Raw genomic sequence first — 20,654 nt, 5'->3', positions numbered from 1 at the left:
TTTAAAGATTCCACATATAAGCGATATCATTTGATAGTTTTCTTTCTCTGTCTGACTTACTTCACTTAGTATGATAATCTCCAGGTCCATCCATGTTGCTGCAAATGGTGTTATTTCATTCTTTTTTAATGGCTGAGTACTATTCCATTGTATATATGTACGACATCTTCTTTATCCATTCATCTTTTGATGGACATTTAGGATGCTTCCATGTCTTGTCTATTGGGAACAGCGCTGCAGTGAACACTGGGGTGCATGTATCCTTTCAAACCATGTTTTTCTCTGGATGTATGGCCAAGGCTGGGATTGCTGGATCATATGGCAACTCTATTTTTAAGTTCTTAAGGAACCTCCATACTGTTCTCCACAGTGGCTGTACCAATGTACATTCCCACCAGCAGTGTAGGAGGGTTCCCTTTTCTCCACACACTCTCCAGCATTTATTGTTTGTAGACTTTTTGATGATGGCCATTCTGACTGGTATGAGGTAATATCTCATTGTAGTTTTGATTTGCATTTCTCTAATAATTAGTGACGTTGAGCATCTTTTCATGCACCTCTTGGCCATCTGTATGTCTTCTTTGGAGAAATGTCGATGTAGATTTTTTGCGCATTTTTTGATTCAGTTGTTTGCTTTTTTGATATTGTGCTTCATGAGCTGTTTGTAAATTTTGGAGATTAATGTCTTGTCAGTCACATCATTTGCAAATATTTTCTCCCTTCTGTGGGTTGTCTTTGGTTTTGTTTATGGTTTCCTTTGCTATGCAAAAGCTTTTGAGTTTAATTATGTCCCATTTGTTTATTTTTGCTTTTATTTCCATTACTCTAGGATATGGATCAAAAAGATATTGCTGTGATTAATGTCAAAGAGTATTCTGCCCATGTTTTCCTCTAAGAGTTTTATAGTATCCGAACTTACATTTAGGTCTTTAATCCATTTTGAGTTTATTTTTGCGTATAGTGTTAGAGAATGTTCTAATTTCATTTTTTTTTCCACGTATCTGTCCATTTTTTCCAGCACCACTTATTGAAGAGACTGTCTTTTCCCCATTGTGTAGTCTTCTTTCCTTTGTCATAGATTAATTTACCATAGGTGCATGGGTTTATTTCTGGGCTTCCTATCCTGTTCCATTGATCTATGTTTCTGTTTTTGTGCCAGTGCCACACGTTTTGGTGATTGTATCTTTTCTTTTTTTTTTCCAAAGAAAATGTTGGGGGTAGGAGTTTATTAATTTATTTATTTTTGCTGTGTTGGGTCTTCGTTTCTGTGCGAGGGCTTTCTCTAGTTGTGACAAGCGGGGGCCACTCTTCATCGCAGTTCAGGGGCCTCTCACTATCGCGGCCTCGCTTGTTGCGGAGCACAGGCTCCAGATGCGCAGGCTCAGTAGTTGTGGCTCATGGACCTAGTTGCTCCGCGGCATATGGGATCCTCCCAGACCAGTGCTCGAACCTGTGTACCCTGCATTAACAGGCGGCTTCTCAACCACTGTGCCACCAGGGAAGCCCTGGTGATTGTATCTTTGTAGAATAGTCTGAAGTCAAGGAGTGTGATTCCTCCACCTCCATTTTTCTTTCTCAAGACTGCTTTGGCTATTCAGTGTCTTTTATGTCTCCCTGTAAATTTTAAGATATTTGCTCTAGTTCTGTGAAAACTGCCATGTGTAATTTGATAGGGATTGCACTGAATCTGTATATTGCCTTGGGTAGTTTAGTCATTTTGACAATGTCGATTCTTCCAATCCAAGAACAGGGTTTATCTTTCCAAATGTTTGTGTCATCTTCGATTTCTTTCATCAGTGTCTTATAGTTTTCAGAGTACAGGTCTTTTGCCTCCTTAGGTAGGTGTATTCCTAGGTATTTTATTCTTTTTCATGCGATGGTAAATGGGATTGTTTCTTTCATTTCTCCTTCTGATGTTTCATTGTTACTATATAGAAATGCAACAGATTGCTGTGTATTAATTTTGTGTCCTGCAACTTTACCAAATTCATTGGTGAGCTCTAGTAGTTTTCTGGTAGCATCTTTAGGATTTTCTATGTGTAATATCATGTCATCTACAAACAGTGACAGTTTTACTTCTTTTCCAATTTGGATTCCCTTTATTTCTTCTTCTTCTCTGATTTCCATGGCTAGGACTTCCAAAACTATGTTGAATAAAAGTGGCAAGAGTGGATATCCTTGTCTTGTTACTGATCTTAGAGGAAATGCTTTCAGTTTTTCATCATTGAGTATGTTAGCTGTAGGTTTGTCGTATATGGCCTTTATTATGTTGTTGGTGTGTTCCCTCTATGCCCACTTTCTGGAGAGTTTTTAATCATAAATCGGTGTTGAATTTTGTCAAAAGCTTCTTCTGCATCTATTGAGATGATCATTTGGGTTTTCAATTTGTTGATGTGTTGTATCACACTGATTGATTTGCAGATATGGAAAAATCCTTGCATCCCTGGGACAAATCCCCCTTGATCATGGTGTATGATCCTTTTAATGTAGCACTTTTTTATTTTATACATAATAGTTTGTACCTCTTAATCCCTACCCCATCTTGCAGTCCACCCCCTAACTTTATGTTTTAAAGTATGCATATCATACTAGGTGAAGGACACAAGATGGCTTTGTAAATCCTCTTCAGTTTGTAAATTTTGTTTCTATTAAATTTTTGTTAAGAACAGTGTCAGAGAACTGAAGAAAGGCAGTTGACCTTTTGAATAGTATTATAATAGTGATCTTTAATACTTCTCATTACTTCCTTTTGTCTTAAAATTACAATATAAAAGTGGGACAAAAGATCTGAAGCCCAGACATTTTAATGAATATTAATGGTTGAATTTCCAGTGGGTAGTAGTTACTTTTTAGATTGCTTTATCTAAATTTTTTCAATAAACATGAGCTTTTAGCCTCATCAGCACCAACATTATGAGACTAATTGTTTTTCTACACATGACTGAATTTTAATATAATATCATAGATGATTTAATCAAAATAACCAGAAAATTTTAAAGGAAGAGGAATATTATTTTACGTTTTATAGGTTGGGAAGGGTCTGTTTTTGTCTCTCTTTTTCATCCTTCCTATTTGCCTCAAAATTGTTTCTAGAAACAGAAGGGAAAAGTAGAGGCAAACATACTGACCCTATTTGCCTGATGTGTTTTTTTAGTTGTATACACTATGTCATGGAAGCATCTTAAAACTTCCTTTATTTTCATATATGTGTCTTCTTTAGAAAGTGGGGACAATATAAATTATTCAAGTTATGTTTCAGTTATACAAGATGGCCATCAAAAAAATCATGCACACTCTGTTTGAAATACGTGGTTACACTATTTGCAAACTTTTCCAGAGCAATTTGGCACAGCTCTAAAGAAGCCTTTTATTTTCTCCTCATTTTCTGCCAGTTGACTAAAAACCTCAAACTAACATTGGAAACTTGTGTTAACTATGGTTCTGTTGATTGTGGGACTGTGTGTGTACGTATATGTGTATATAGATACAAAGCATACTTCAACAAGCCTTCTTGAGAGCTACCCAGTTTGGCAATCTGTTTTCAAGCATCCCATAACATTAGCAAAACCACATCCCTTGCTGCTTACTGCAGAAAGTGAGTACCCGATAAATAGTCTCTGTTCTCCAGTAAACAGAGGAGTAACTTATTTGTTGCCATAACGGTTTATGTTGTTACTTTGGTTATGGAATTAAGGATGGTAAAGCAGGCTGTTCTTGTTTGTTGTATAACATCCCTGGTAAGTTTTTTGAAAAAAGCCTATTCGTGAGGTTATGTTACAGAATATATGGAAATAATTTTTACACTGAGTTATTAAAATATGTTATGTGTTTATCTATATAGCTAACAGATTAGTTATATTAGTTAAAATAGATCTGGTGAACTAACTTAATAAGAGGAAAATGCATTCCTAAATAGTTCTCTGAGATCACCTCAAGCCAGCCCTGAAGATTCACTTTCCAAAATCAAGATTCTGTTTGGAGATTTCTTATTTTAACCATTTTATATTCCAGGCAGCATTTAGTTAGCTGAGAAATATTTATTGAGTTATACAATGGGCAATAGACTTTGTTAAGCAATTACTTGGAAATAAGATTCAAACATGCTCTTCTGTCTACTAGGAACTTGTAATCCACTGGAAACATGAGATTTCCACGTGTGAAAAGTTAAAAAGTAAACTAGGCAGCACATAATAAATGGATAAGGAGCTCAGAGAAGAGAATAATTTGTGTGGCCATTTTTCTGAGAGTCTTCATAGAGAAATCGGGATTTGAGTTGGATCAGTTGGATTTGGCCAAGTAGAAGGAAGCAATGAGAGATTTTATGCAGCAGGTACAAAACCAACACAATGATGGAGGTGTGGAAATAAACCTACCTGACTTAAACAAAAAAAGTTAGTAGGTAGATTGTGACTGATCTTAAATATAAAGTTGAGGAGCTTGAATGCTAATAAGCCCATGGAAGTTTTTTTGTTTTAATTGTCGTAAAAAGCATATAACATAAAATCTACTCTCAAAAAATTTTTAAGTGTACAGTACAGTACTGTTAATATATGCATATTTTTGCACAGCGGATCTCTAGAATGTTTTTATCTTGCATGACTCAAACTCTATACCCATTTAACAGCAACTCCAATTTCTACCTCCCCCAACCACTGGCAACCATCACTCTCTTTCTGCTTCTATGAGTCTGACTACTTTAGATACCTTATATAAGTAGAATCATGCAATATTTGTCTTTCTGGGACTGGCTTATTTCACTTAGCATAAGGACTTAAGGGTTCGTCCATATTATAGCCTATGTCAAAATTTCGTTCTTTTTATTTTTAAAAACACAACATGTTTATGTTTTAATACACAACCAAAATACAAAACACTATAGTAAATTGATGGCAATAAAATATGGTATTTCATTTGCATTGCATGACATACGGTTAACATCCTTAGTCGTAAATGAGTTCTTAGAAACCAGTAACGAAGATGTCGATATACCAAGAGGAATGGGAAAAAAAAAAAAAAAAAAAAGAAGAAAATGAAATAACACAAGTAACTAGGAAGGATTAAGCATATATGAAGATGACTAAGCTGAACAATAACAGAAGAAAAGCAATTGTTTTGTAATATCATATTACCAAAGATTAGAAATTTAACATTTATAGAGTTTTAGGAAACATAGCCACGTAAACACAGCGGGACAAGATTGATGAGGTCCTGTCTATATAGTAAGGGAAAATCTAGTTTGGACTCAAAAGTATAAATTTAGGATATCCTTAGTCCTAACAGTTCTGATTCATTGGAATTATTTCAACAAATTAGTTGGATAAATTTAGTTTATATATAAACCATGTTTACTGCATAGAAAATTTGTAGCTAGTATTTGGACCACCCCCCAAAATGACTTGCATATTAATTTGTTTATCAATACACCCAAAAAGATGTGCACAAAATTTACACAGTGAAACAAAATAGAATTTTGTTCATTTTAAAGGCTGCATAATAATAGTCCATTATCCAATAGTCCAAAACCCCACATTTTCTTTATTCACTCATCTGTCAATGAACATTAAGGTTGTTTCCACCTATGGGCATACCTTGGAGATTTTGCAGTTTCAGTTCCAGACCACTGCAACAAAGCAAATATCACAACAAATCCAGTCACACAAATTTTTTGGTTTCCCATGCATACAGAAGTTATGTTTATACTATACTGTCGTCTATTAAGTATGCAATAGCATTATGTCTAAAAAATGTACATACCTCAATTAAAAAATACTTTATTAGTAAAAAATGCTAACCATCATCTGACAATGCAGGGTTGCCAAAAAGTTTCAATTTGTAAAAAATGCAGTATCTGTGAAGTGCAATAAGGTGAAGCTTAATAAAATAAGGAATGCCTGTGTAAACATGGTAGTGCAGATATCTCTTGAAATCCTGTTTTTTATTCTTCTGTATAATATCCAAAAGTGGGATGGCTGGATCATATGGTAGTTCTATTTTAATTTTTGGAGGAACTGTTTTCACAGTGGTTGTACCATTTTACATTCTCATCAACAGTACACAAGGTTTCAAATTTCTCTACATCTTTGCCAATACTTGTTATTTTCTGTTTGTTCATTTTATAATGGCCATCCTAACAGGTGTGAGGTGGTCTCTCATTATGGCTCTGATTTTCATTTCCCTGATGATTAGTGATGTTGAACAATTTTTCATGTGCCTCTTGGCCATTTGTACATCTTATTTCCAGAAATATGTGTTCAAGTCCTTTGCCCATTAGTTTAATTGTGTTATTTGATTTTTGCTATTGGGTAGTGGGAGTTCCTTATATATTTCAGATATTAAACCCTGTCAGGTATTTGGTTTGCATATATTTTCTCCCATTCTTTAGGTTGTCTTTTCACTTGGTTGATTGTTTTCTCTACTGTGCAGAAGTATTTAGTTTGATGTAGTCCCAGTAGTCTCTTTTTGCTTTTGTTGCCTTTGCATTTGGTGCCAAATCCAAAAATCATCACCAAGACTGATGTCAAGGAGATTTCTGCCTATATTTTCTTCTAGGAGTTTTATGGTTCAGGGATTACTAGTCTTTAATCCATTTGCTCATTGATGTAAGTGTATTTTAAGTTGATTTATGTGTATCGTGTAAGATGAGGTTCAGTTTCATTCTTCTGCATGTGGATATCCAGTTTTCCTAACACCATTTGTAGAAGAAACTACCTTTTCTCCATTGTTTAGTCTTGGCACCCTGATCAAAGACCATTTGATGGTATAAGCATCAGTTTATTTCTGGGCTTTCTATTGTGTTCCATTGGTCTATATCTCTGTCTTTTTGCTGGTACAAAACTTTTGATGATTGTAGCTTTGTAATATGTTTTGAAGTCAAGAAGTGTTATTCTTTCTCAGAGTTGTTTTGGTCAGGGTCCTTTTTGGTTCCATATGAATTATAGAATTCTTTTTTTATCTCTATCTGCAAAAAATTCCATTGGAATCTTGCTAAGGATTGCATTGAATCTGTAGATTGCTTTGGGCAGTATGGACATTTTAAGAATATTAAGTCTTCCAGTTCATGAATATGGGATGTCTTTCCATTGTTTGTGTCTTCTTTAATTTCTGTCAGTAATGTTTTATAGTGTAGGGGTCCCCAACCCCCAGGCCATGGACGGGTACCCTGTGGGGCCTGTTAGGAACTGGGCCCCACAGCAGGAGGTGAGGGGTGGGCCAGGGGCGGGCAAGCGAGCAAAGGTTCATCTGCTGCTCCCATCACTCCGCATCGCTTGCATTACGGCCTGAACCATACCCCGCCCCCACTATCCACGGAAAAATTATCTTCCACGAAACTGGTCCCTGGTGCCAAAAAGGTTGGGGACCACTGTTGTAGTGGACTATCTTTCCATTTATTTGTGCATTTTTTCATTTCTTGCATCAATGTCTCATAGTTTTCAGTGTACAGGTCTTTCACCTCCTTGGTTACATTTACTCCCATGTGCTTTATTCTTTTGGGTGCAATTGTAAATGGGATTGTTTTCTTAATTTCATTTTTTGATGGTTATGAGTGTATAGAAATGCAGCAGTGTATTGATTTTGTATCCTGCAACTCTACTCAATCCATCTATTACTTCTAACAGTTTTTTGGTGGACTCTTTATGGTTTTATATATATGGTGTCGTGTCATCTGCAAATAGTGACCGTTTTACTTCTTTCTAATTTGGATGCCCTTCCTTCCTTCCTTCCTTCCTTCCTTCCTTCCTTCCTTCCTTCCTTCCTTCCTTCCTTCCTTCCTTCCCTCCCTCCCTCCCTCCCTCCCTCCCTCCTTCCCTCCTTCCTTCCTTCCTTCCTTCCCCTAATTGCTGTGGCTCAGACTTTCAATTCTATGTTGATTAAAAGTTGGCAAAGTGGGCATCTTTTTATTGTTTCTGATCTTTGAAAAAAAAGCTTTCAACTTTTCATTGTTGAATATGATATACGCTGTGGATTTGTCATATATAGACTTTATTATGTGGAGGTACATTCCCTCTATACCCACTTTGTTGAGGGGTTCTTTTTAATCATAACTAGATGTTTAATTTTGTCAGATGCTTTTTTTTACATCTACTGAGATGGTCATATGATTTTTATTTTTTATTTTGTTAGTGTGTTGTATCACCTTGATTTGATGCAGAGATTTTGAATCATCCTTGCATCCCTGGGATAAATCCCACTTGATTTTGGTGTATGATACTTTTAATGTACTCTTTTTTATTGAAGTATAGTTGACTTACAATACTGTGCTTTAGGGAGGCTGTGTCTCTGTGCACCCACTTGTGCTAGCAAGGTATAGGGAGAGTGCAAAAGTGGTGTTCACCAGAACCTCCATCTGCAAAGTCCCAACTCATACCTGCCCCTCCAGAAGTCACTTTAAGATTAATAAATTAATCTCCTTCACATATAGTCCAGGCACTTCTCTAACTACTGCCTTTACACTGAGTCTCAGGAAGTGTGAGACCATGCGTGAGTCACTCAAAAGGAGTATCTCAGATTTCACAGCCCCCCAGTTCCTCTGGATTGAGTCCCATTGGGTTTCCAAAGCCAGATGTTTTGGGGGCCTCATTTTTTCAGTGCCAGTATCAAGGTTTGACACAAGTCCCTTGTATCTCAGGAAGTAGCTCCAGACCCATGAGAGCCCTCCCTATTGTGGGTTGCTTAATGGAGGTGGGTTTTTTGGTGAAACTACATGTCTACCTCTCCTACCTATTTAAATGTGCCTCTTTTATCCTTTGTCTTGGAGGAGCTATTTAGCTAGTTCTTTTTCAGTGGTAATTGTTTTGTATGTAGCAGTAGATTTGGTGTGTCCATGGGAGGAGATGCCATCTTGGACTGCCCCCCAATTGCTAGTTTTTCCAAGGACTTTTGCGTATGTATTCATCAGAGATATTGGCCAGTGATTTTATTTTCTTGTAGTGTCTTTATTTGGCTTTGGTATCAGGGTAGTGCTGGCCTCATAAAATGAGTTTGGAAGTATTCCCTTCTCTTCTGTTTTTTGGAAGAGTTTCAGAAGGATTTACATTAATTCTTTTCATAATGTTTGGTAGACTTATCCAGTGAAGTCATCTGGTCCTAGACTTTTATTTACTAGGAGTTTTTTGATTACTGATTTAATCTCCTTATTAGTTATAGATCTGTTCAGATTTTCTATTCATGATTCAGTTTTGGTAGGTTGTATGTTTCTAGGAATTTTATCTATTTCTTCTAGGTTATCCAGTTTGTTGCTGATATTAGTCTCTTGTGATCATTTTTATTTCTGTGGCATTAGTTCTAATTTGCCTTGTTTCATTCTGATTTTATTTGAACCTTATCTTATTTTTCCTTAGTCTAGCTAAAGACATCAATTTTATTGATCTTTTCAAAGAATCAACTTATAGTTTTGTTGATTTTTTTTCTATTGTTTTTCTACTCTTAATTCACTTATTTCTGTTCTAATCTTCATTATTTTATTTCTTATGTTAACTTCGGACTTAATTTGTTCTCCTTTCTCTAGTTCCTTGAGGTGTAAGGTTAGGTAATTTATTTGAGATCTTTCTCCTTTTACAATGTAGACGTTTACCACCATAAAATTCCCTGTTAGTATTGCTTTTGCTGCATCCCATAAATTTTGGTATGTTGTGTTTTCATTTTTACTTGTCTCAAGGTATTTTCTAATTTCCATTTTGATTTTGTCTTTGGTTCTTCAGAAGTGTGTTGTTTAATTTTCACCTAGTTGTGAATTTTTCACTTTTCCTTCTACCATTGATTTCTAGTTTGATTCCATTGTGGTTAGAAAAGATAGTTGGTATGATTTCAATCTTATATTTGTTAAAAACTCGCTTTGTGACCTAATATGTGAGCTATGCTGGAGAATGTTTTGTGTGCGCTTGAAAAGAATGTGTATTCTGCTACTTTGTTCTGTATATGTCTGTTAGGTCAGTTTGGTCAATGCCGTTGTTCAGATCCTCTGTTCCCTTATTGATCTTCTATCTGGTTGTTGTATCAATGATTGAAAGTAGGGTATTGAAATCTCTTGCATTTATTGTGTTGCTCTCTCTTTGTTCTATTCTGTCAGTTTTTGTTTAACGTATTTGGGTACTCTGATATTGTGTGCATATTTATGAATAATAGTTATATTTTCTGGCAAATTAATGAAGAAAGTTATCATTGTTCAATGTCCTTATTTGTTTCTTAAGATAGTTTTGACTTAGTCTGTTTTATCTGATGTAAGTATGACACCCCTGCTCTCTTTTGGTTATCATTTGCATGGAGTATCTTTTCCATCCTTTCACTTTCATCCTATGTATGTCCTTAAATCTAAATTTAGTCTCTCATAGATACAACTATGGATTTTTTTTTTATTCAGCCACTTTAAATCTTGATTGCAGACTTTAATCCATTTACATTTAAAGTAATTACTGATCAGGAAGGACTTACTATAGTCATTTTGTTAATTGTTATTGCTTTCTGTCTTGTAACTTCTTTGTCCCTCTTACATTTCTTGCTATTTTCCTTTATGTTTCATTGATTTTTTTTTTGTAGTGACATGCTTTGATTCCTTCCTGATTTCCTTTTGTGTATCTTTTATAAGTATTTTCTTTGTGATTACCATGGAGCTTACATAAAACATCCTATGGTTACAATGCTCTATTTTAAGCTGATAACAACTTAACTTCAATTGCATTCAAGAGCTCTACTCTTTTTCTCTGTGGAAGATATTGAGAGGAGTGAGATGATGAAAGAGATGTTTTAGGAAGAATAATAATAGTAAATTACTGTTATGAATTTGGGGAACACATAGGGAAGAAAAGCAAAATACCAGTTCAGAAACTGTTGCAAACACTAATCAATGTGCAGTGAATAAGAAGGAAATAATATTTATTGAGTCTCTGTTATATTCCAGGTACCATTTTATTTGTTGTAACAAATAAAATTTATTACCTTATAATGCTTATGATAACATGATTCTACAGATAAGGATACTAAGGCCATGCCCCTAGTAAGCTTCAGAGCTGGAATTCAAACTCAATTTCAGATTTTATACATTTTACATTAAAAATTTTTATGTGTTTCCATTGTATATATTATACAGGGTGAAGTAAGTCAGAAAGAGAAAAACAAATATCATATATTAACGCATATATGTGTAATCTAGAAATATGGTAGAGATGAACCTGTTTGCAAGGCAGAAATAAAGACACAGATATAGAGAACAAACATACGGACATCAAGCGGGGAAAGAAGGGGTGGGATGAATTGGGAGTTTGGGATTGATATATCCACATTAATACATATAAAATAGATAACTATTGAGAACCTGCTGTATAGCACAGGGAACTTAATGTTCTGTGGTGACCTAAATGGGAAGGAAATCCAAAAACAAAGGGATATATGTATACATATAGCTGATTCACTTCGCTGTACAGCAGAAACTAACACAACATTGTAAAGCAACTATACCCAATAAAAAAAAATGAAAACATTTAAAAACTCAAAAAAATTTTTTTGTGTTTAACATGATAAATATGAAACATGTACACAGTTTTAAAAATAATAATGAAACAAATCCTATTATTGGTAAGAAATAGATCATTGGAATCCCCTTGTGCATCCCTCACTAATCATATCTGTCTCTTCCCTTCTGGCATTAACAGTTAACCATTCTCTTGTTTTCGTCATACTTTTACCATGTATATACTGATAATATTTGTTATTTTGCTTGTTTTTGAAATTCATATAAATAAAATCATACTACAGTAAGTCCCCTACATATGAACCTTCAAGTTGAAAACTTTCAAAGATGAGAAATGTGCATTTGCATGTCCAATCACGTAAGTTAGTTCATGTGTCTGGTGTACATTGTCACGTGCGTGTGTCCTCTACAAGTGGTTGTGCTTTTGTATACTGTACAGTACTGTACAGAGTAAAGTAGTCCAGTATCTTTATTTCAAGCCCAGGATGTCTGGAAGCAAGCATAAAAGCAGCAGTGATATATATAGCCGATTATATTAGCTGGGTATCTAGGCTAACTTCGTTGGACTTAGGAATAAATTGGACTCACGAACGTGCGCTCGGAACAGAACTCATTCGTATATAGGGGACTTACTGTATATACATTCTTCAGTTACTTCCTTCTTTCACTCAATCTTATCTTTTCATCTCATTCTAGGTTGATCCATATTATTACAGCATGTTCATTTTCACTATATAGTAACACACTGTATAGATATACTACACTTTTTTAATGGATAGAACTGTTGATAGATATCCTTTCTTGTGGATATCTTTTAGTTTTCATAAATCTTTCATGTATGCTTGTAATGACTGTGTAAACTCCAATTTGGGGATTCAGTTTTCTATATATGGCCATTAGATCAAGTTTATTAATTTTGCTATTTAAGTTTTTTCTGTTCCTACTGATTTTTATCTGCTTGACCTACTAATTTCTGGCAGAGATGTGTTAAAATTTCCTCTCTAATAGTGGATTTATCAATTTATCCTTATCAGTTTTTAATGTATATATTTAGAAGTTGTGTTACTAAATGCATAAAAATTGTCTTTTCTCTTCCTAGTGAACAGAGCCTTTTATCATTACTGAGTGACCCTCTTAATGCTAATAATCTGTTTTACCTTAAAACCTATTAGATCTAATGTTAATATAATTACTCCAGCTATTTTGGGGCTGGTAAATCACTTGCATATCTCTTCCCATTCTTTGAAATTTAATTTTCCTCATTTTTATGTTTTGGATGCGTTTCCTGTAAACAGCATATAACTAGTTTTTTTCCCCCTTAATACAGCTTTTATTCTTTTAAGATTATAAGGTAGTCTTGGAAGAGAAAGGAAAAAGGAACCTGGGCTTATTTGCCTCCCTGAAAGGGTTATTTTCGGTTTTTAGTCAGGGTGCCACTTCCTTAGGGTAAATAGCTGCAGTGAGGGAATAGCACAATCTAGTTCTCTTAGATAACTCACCCCTCTTCTGGTTATACCCTGGGTATGGAGCTAAGCCAGTTTCTTAAACATATGCTCCAACCTAAAACTGTACCTTTATCAATGCCTTTTGAGACCTTGCAATTGTTGATAAGTTTTTGGTGTGTTCTTATTTTTAACTACATGTTTTATTAACCTATCATAATTCAATACAAAATTATTTTCACATGTTACAAAATTTCTGATCCTCCCAGAAAAGATTTTGCTTCTTCATCTAAGTCCCCCTTTTCACTTTGCTTATACTTCTATTTCTGTTACAACTCGTATTCTGATTTTTATTTTAAATTGCCTTCTCCCATAATAAATTATGAATTCATTGAGAACAGGGACTGTGCCTTATTTATATTTGTATACTCCAGGCCTCATGTTGTACTTTTTACTGGACCTTACACATAGTAGAAAATTAATAAAATGTCAGACGAAAAAAATGAATGAACACATGAATTAAATAACTAAACATTAGCTATCCTGTGGTGGAATTTAAATATCACAGCATTCTGATTCTGACCTTCAGTCTAAACATTTAAAAACCTATTACTTAGAGTTCTACAAGAGCATTTTGGATATTAAGATTTAGAAGTCATTGTATCCGTTAGGATTCTTTCAGTTGTAAGTAATGGAAACTCAACTAAAATATGATTGTATAAATATGTGAGAAGTTTAGGAATTCAAACATAACAGCCCCCAAAATATCGTAAGAACCCAATCACTCCATTTGTTAATTCATTGATTTCATTCTCAGGTTCTCTCCCCTTCATAGTTCCCTTCTGTTTAGGTTTACATCATCCTTAATGCTATTCTGTCTTCCCAGTTGTTCCACTGTAGTCCAAAATTTTCTTTAGTTGGACTAACTTGGGTTTCTGGCTCATTACTGAACCAACCACTGTTTCTAGGGATGTAGAATATGCTGACTTAGGTCCCTGTCACATGTCCATCCTTAAATTTAGTCAGGGGTAGAGTCACCTACCCTCAAACCACATGGGGAAAGACTGTTTCCTTAAGGAAAACTAGGATGCTTTTGCCTGAAAAAAGATGAATATATGTTGGACTTGCATAGAACAGTATACGCTCATTTCAATAATCCATCTCTTCCTATTAAAAGTAAGAAAGCTGTGCAAAACTTCTAGGTTATTGCCTAAACTGATGCAGTTTCTTGAATGGTGCTTATGTACAGAATAAGCCTGTGATAATATATTACAGACTTTTAAACCGATGAAGTTTTTCATTTTTGATTGTTAGAACACAGCAATGATAGACCAAGATATATCATGAAGGAAAGATTCTCATGCAGTTTTGTCACTCTGCTCCATTCCAAACTAAAGATCAGTCACCTGGGTAGAACTGCTACTTGGCATAGTTATTTGTTACAGTTAAGAATGAGATAAAACCATTTAATGGTTATAGACTTACTAAAAGCAATAATGCAAAGGTAGTTTTTAAAAGAGATTTACTTAAAACTTTGACACATTGCATAGTTAGGGGAACAGAACAAAATGAAAAATGTTGCCATGTTGAAGAGATGATATACAGTGTTTTCTGAAATAGGAAGATTTTTGTTTTAGTTACTTGGATGAATTGTTATTCAAAGAGCATTTTAGGACTTCCCTGGCGGTCTAGTGGTTAGGACACTGCACTTCCACTGTAGGGGGTGCAGGTTCGATCCCTAGTCAGGGAACTAAGGTCCCACATGCTGCGTGGCACAGCCAAAAAAAAGTAAATTAAAAAAAAACGAGTATTTGATTTTTAACAACATGCATTTAGATTAACAAAAGTTTTCTTTTAATCTTGAAATTCCTAATCATGTTCAGATTGTTACTTTCTTCTGCAAATTTTCCTCTCTTTTCACTAGCCTGCATCAAGAAAGGAAGTAAGTTGAACATTTCATATGAATAATGTGTTCCAGACTTTGCTAGTCTCTTAACAGATATTAAAACACTATATATCTTCTCCATCTGTTTTCAGACTTTGTGGACACTCTATTATCTTTTTATTGTACTAGTATCAGATTAACAATTGGGCCTATTGCTTTAAATTTAGGAGTACTTTTTATGAAAAGGTGTCTCCATACGGAGCAGATTATGTGAACATTAACATATTGTTTAAAAGTAAGTTTATCATATATTTTCCACCTTTTTGGATGGCAGGCAGTTTTCTGCTTATCTATCCTCCCATCCCATTTTGATAACTTCCTAATGGGAAATGAGTGGTACCAAATAGTATTGCACATCTGAGATTAATGCCTATTGAAAATGTATTAATTGAGCTAAAATTTTTATTGTGTGTCCTTATATTGCTTTACAGGGGCTCATTGGAAATAGAGGGCCTCCTGGACCTCCTGGTCTCAAAGGAACTCAGTATGAAGTTCCTTTAAAGCAATTTTTTAATTCAGATTTTCCTTTTTTATTTTTTGTGGGACTTTAGTTTTGCTCAAGAAAACTTTGCATTAGTATGGACAATTTTTGCCATCGAGGATTTCAAGTTACCATTTTATATTCACAGTTATGGAATGGAATTTGGAATCATTTTAATGTTCTGAATTCATTAAGTGATTTATGTAGTGGTGTCCATGGAATGTCCGAAGAATCTGAGCCTAGAATCTCACTTATATGTACCAGTATATTTAACATTTGTGTCTATTTTATATTTCTAACCCATATATTATATTTTAATTGAATTATGGACTGAGCAAAATGTTTTAAAATAAATAAAATAGAATATATGATTTCTAAAGAGGTCTGTAAATGTTCAGATGTGGTAAATATGAACTATTTATTTAAAGGTAAAAAATCAGTATGTTTAGAAAATATGTCAATAAATAGAATAAACACATTTATTACTTTTTAATTCTCTTAGAGAAAAAGTATAAAAATTATTTGTTTTTCTATTCTCTATCCACCCATACAGCGTTTAATCCTTAGAAGAATGCACAAAATTTTATATTTTATGACATTATAACTGATTTGATCCCGAAAATATTGGATCTGTAAATTAGACAAAAAGAAACTCTAAAAAAAAAAAAAAAAGAAGAAAAAAAAAAGAACTCTAGACATTAAGCTCCATTTGGGGTAAGATCTGATATACCTTTATCTCTAAGGCGTAAGACAGAACTGAGACTCAAAAACATATTTGCTGAATGAATTAAGTATCAGAATGTGCCAAGAGCAAACATGTTCTGTACCAATAATTTTTTAATATACCAATGTGTATTGATTTCCATCTGTTAAGAACTTGAGTTTCTCTCTATGTCAGAGATAGTGAGACCAAGAAGGTAAAGGCTGTCCATAATTCACAATCTCAGTGATTCCTAATCCTGATTTTTGTGATACCCTAATCACTTTCACTCTTAGCTGCCCTCGATTTTCTATATTTAACTTATATCATCTACCAATTGAAAAATAACCCAGTAGTACAGTACATATCCCCCTTAATGTAGATATGAGGTTGTCACACAAAAAATTTAAACATTATGGGGTGATACAGTTCTAAAATACAAGAAAATCACAGTATTATTTTCATTACATCTCAGAAAGAGCTTCAGATTTCAGGATAAATGGAATAAGGTTTACATTTTAAAATATTTATTATCAGACCATGACATGTTCTGATCTTCTTTTTTAAGGGAGAAGAAGGACTAATTGGATCCTTTGGAGAACTGGGGCCAAGAGTAGGTATCATATAAATAATTTTCGAAGCATGCTTCTCTTAAAGCAACTGTTTTGTAAATGTTTTTTAATGGCACCAAATTTTAAGTTATAGCAAAGAGCCAAGATTATAACAAACTATAGCCATACAATCCCCCCAAATAAAATAGACCTATAACTAATATTTTCCAGGGATATTTTAAATGATATTATGCCTGTTACATATTTACTTATTCCTTCAGTTCCTTCAGTCTTATGGTCTTAGTAATTTGTACAATTTATTTATAAAGTTTCTCAAAATGTAATATGAAGCTAAATACATTAACCATTTTAGTAATATTTCGGAAATTTCTGTTTTCTGAGTTTGTCAGTAAAATTATGAAAAGCAAATAAGACGTATTTTCTGTCCAACTTTTTTTTTCCGATAATATTCTGTGGTAATACATGAATTTCATATTTTCAAGTTCTGAAAATGAATTTTTTAAGAATTTGGGGATGCATGACAAAAGTTTACAATATCATGAAGTAATTAAGTTGTGTGCAACACATTTTAAGAGGCATTATTAGACTCACATGAAATACATCTCACTCTTTACTTGAGAACATCATATTGTACAGGTTCTTACAGTATTTTTACATTTAAAGAGACAGTAATTCTTTCTTTTGCACCTTTACCTAACTAGCACATATACTGCCACTCTCTTATTGAAAGAAAAAAAAGAGTTATTTTTGTTATTTTTTTTTTTCATTTTTGTGTGGGTGAGTTATATAATGGAAAGACCATTGTTATTTGTGCTCCAGTATAATTGGCCTTATTTAAAATTTACTTCCCTAGAAAACAGGAAAACCATGTTCACCTCTTGCCTACTCGGTCATATTTGTTATTAATTGTTGCTACTATTGGTTGAATATTAATTTAGGTCTAGTGTTGCTCTAAGTTTGTCACAGGAATCATCCCTAATCTGAAACCAACCCTGCAGAAATTGACTGCATTTTTAGATTTAAAAAAATAAAGCTTTAATATTATATGCTTAAGCATAACATGCTCAAGATAACCATACTATGACAGAACTTAAACAGGACCAAAAGCGATGGCTCCAATACTGATGCTCTGAATCGCTTGATTTCAAAGAGGTTATAAATATGCCAATGCCTGATACCAGTGAGATTCTTTCCATAATGTAGATAATGATGTATAACTATTTCTTACTATACTGCAGTGCCTGAGTATTACATTATTAAAGATGAAAGAAATATTCCTGCTAAGGCTTTTTCCAGACAGTGTGAATAAAATGTATTATTAATTATTTTGTAAATATCAAAGTCCTGTAATGATTTAGACTCAACTACATTTCTTCTTTTATATCTGCAAATTGATTAGAGAGCAATTGATATTTAACAATAATAGGATAATTTTTTTTATCCTTTGCTCTATTTTGTGCTTGGTAGGGAACCACTAGACAATTTCAAGCAAGGCAGAGACCAAAATTAGAACAACTTTTTTGGGTGGAAGTCCTAAATATAATTTTAAGTTGCTAAAGTTTTTGTAAGTGGTCAAAACAGAATGAGAGCCGGAGGGTTGTTTTGTTTTGCTTTATTTTATTTTAAGAAAGAAAAATATGCGAGTACTTGTTAATGAATAGGAGTAATAAAATCCAAATATATAATGCCTAGTAGATATTATAAATTAGTATTCTTTTTAGCAATCTCCCCACACACTTTTTCTACTCCTAGAACACATTGGTTGAGGTATAGTGATCTCCTTAATCAAATCTTGCATAATCAGACATCAGTTGTTTGATATTAGAAACCACCTCCTGTAGATTACTCCAGGATATTGGCTTTCTCTCCTTCAGGGAACTTATCCTCTACTCTCTTCAGCTACTTACTGCTATGGTGAAACCCTTGACCTTGTCATTACCAGTAAGAGCAACCTCTTCATTTTCAAATTTAAACTTCTCATTCCCCAACCATCATCCCCTTTCTTTCTGCTGCCTTCTTTCTTGTAACCCAATCCAACCGTCCCAAGAGAAATTTCAATTCATTGATTCTAATGCCATTCCATTACTCCTTATCTCTCTCATCACCACATGTCCCTACTCATCATGCTTAAAACATTGTAATTATCCCTTTGATAACATTCTGAATTCTATTTCTATAGCCATTTACTTTCACATTTTTAAATCATTATTTTATACTTCTCCTCAACTCCATTTACCTCTATTAGCCCTTTACCTCACATCTTAGTTCCCTGAGAAGATTGAAGTAATCAGAAGAGAACTTTCACAAGTTTCTACCATCACTTCAATCCCACCTCCCTGTATCTATGCCGTTTACTGTGCCTTCTCTCTTGTTAGTGGATGAACAGGCCATTTTTCTAGGTAAGGTCAAAACTTCCACTCATTCACTACATACTACATTGTCTTGCCTACTGAAGAACATTGATCCAGCAATTTTCCCCACTCTCTCCTACATCTTAATTTTGTTCTCTTTAATGGATTAATCCTATCGGCATATAAACATACTATTATTTCTTCTGGCTTAAAAACAAAAACAAAATTTGTATTGACTCCGGTTTTCCTTCCAGGTTTTACTTTTCTCTCCTTCCCTTTTCCGGAAAACTTCTCAAAAGTATTGGATTTACATAATTTTTCTCCTCACCTCATCTGCTGAAACCATTCTTGTCCCCACCACTCTGAAACAGTTGATCTTATGAAGGTCATTAATGACCTCCATGTTGCTGAATTCAGTGATCATTTCTCAGTCTTCATATTACTCAATATTTATATCCCTCAGATTCGACAAGATCACTCTCCTCCTGGAAAGACTTTCTTCACTTGTATTATCTTCCTCCTAGTTCTCTGGCAGCAGATTTGCATATTTTCCTCATTTCTTCAAATTCTAAATTTTAGAGTACCCCAGGGCTTGGTTTGCGGACTGCTCTTTGCTATCTACACTCACTGCCTAGATGAGCTGGTCCATTCTATGGCTTTAAATGCCATCAAAATGCTGGTGATTTCCAAAACTATATGTTCAGTTCAGAACCTTCTACCCCTAAGCTCTGCTCTTGTATTAACTACCACAAGATCTCTCCACTTAGATGTCTAACAAGATTATCAAACTGAAATGTCCAAAGCTAAGCTTTCAATTTACCCTTCAAACCTGTCCTCTCACAGTCTACCTCATTTCATTTGGCCCTTTAGTCAGGTTAAAGCTGAATGAACTCATTCTTGAGTTCATTCTTGACTCTTCTCTTTCTTTCACATTCCACACATGACCCATCAGCAATTCCTGGAAGCTCTGCTTTCAAACTATATACAGAATCTTACCACTTCTCACAGCCGCCTCTGTTCCCACCCTGATAATGCCACTGTCGTCTCTCACTTGGATTATTGCAGTAGACTCCTCTTTGGACTCCCTGCTTCTGCTCTTACATCAGAGTGATCCTGTTAAAACATAGATCCTGGTGCTTCTCTTCTCAAAGCCTGCTAAGAGTTAAAGCCACTGAGAGTTAAAACGAAAGCCCTTACTGTAACCTGCCAGGCCTTTCATGACCTGGCTTCATATCCCCCATTCCCTTATCCCTCACCTTCTTACTCATCTCCTCTCTTACTGTCTCCAGCTGCATTGACTCTTCATCGTTTCTCCAACACACAGACACATGCTTGCCTCAGGGCCTTTACACATGCTCTTCGCCTCTGCTTGGAATGCTCTTCCTTCAAATATCCATGTAACTTGTGCCTTTTTAAAAGTCTTTACTCAATTGCCACCCTCTCAGTGAGGTCTTTTTTGGCAGTCTTACCAAAAATTTTAACAAGACTACCACAACAGTTTATATCTCCCTTCCTGCTTAATTTGATGTTCTTCAAATTTACCACTGCCTAACATACTAAGTATTTTACTTATTTTTTTTAATTATCTTATCCTAGAGCTGTGCATGGCAAGTAGACAGTCAAACATAGTAGAATGAATGGCTAATGAGTTTGATGAAATGCATTTATCTAATAATTTTGAAGTGTTTCATCTCATAGG

At 34.5% G+C, this 20,654-nt stretch overlaps 1 protein-coding gene across 1 annotated transcript in view; it reads left to right on the top strand.

Annotated features, from left to right (window-relative positions):
• Window positions 1-20,654, top strand: part of COL24A1 (collagen type XXIV alpha 1 chain) — a 368,814-nt gene that overhangs the window by 131,670 nt on the left and 216,490 nt on the right. Inside the window, exons 20-21 of the mRNA XM_032642687.1 lie at window positions 15,283-15,342; window positions 16,601-16,645. Of these exons, the coding sequence (XP_032498578.1) occupies window positions 15,283-15,342; window positions 16,601-16,645 (105 nt within the window). The remainder of the gene's footprint in view (window positions 1-15,282; window positions 15,343-16,600; window positions 16,646-20,654) is intronic.

The sequence above is a fragment of the Phocoena sinus genome, chromosome 1 (assembly GCF_008692025.1).
Source record: "Phocoena sinus isolate mPhoSin1 chromosome 1, mPhoSin1.pri, whole genome shotgun sequence".
NCBI classification, from domain to species: domain Eukaryota; kingdom Metazoa; phylum Chordata; class Mammalia; order Artiodactyla; family Phocoenidae; genus Phocoena; species Phocoena sinus.
This window is presented reverse-complemented; position numbering and strand designations above follow the sequence as displayed.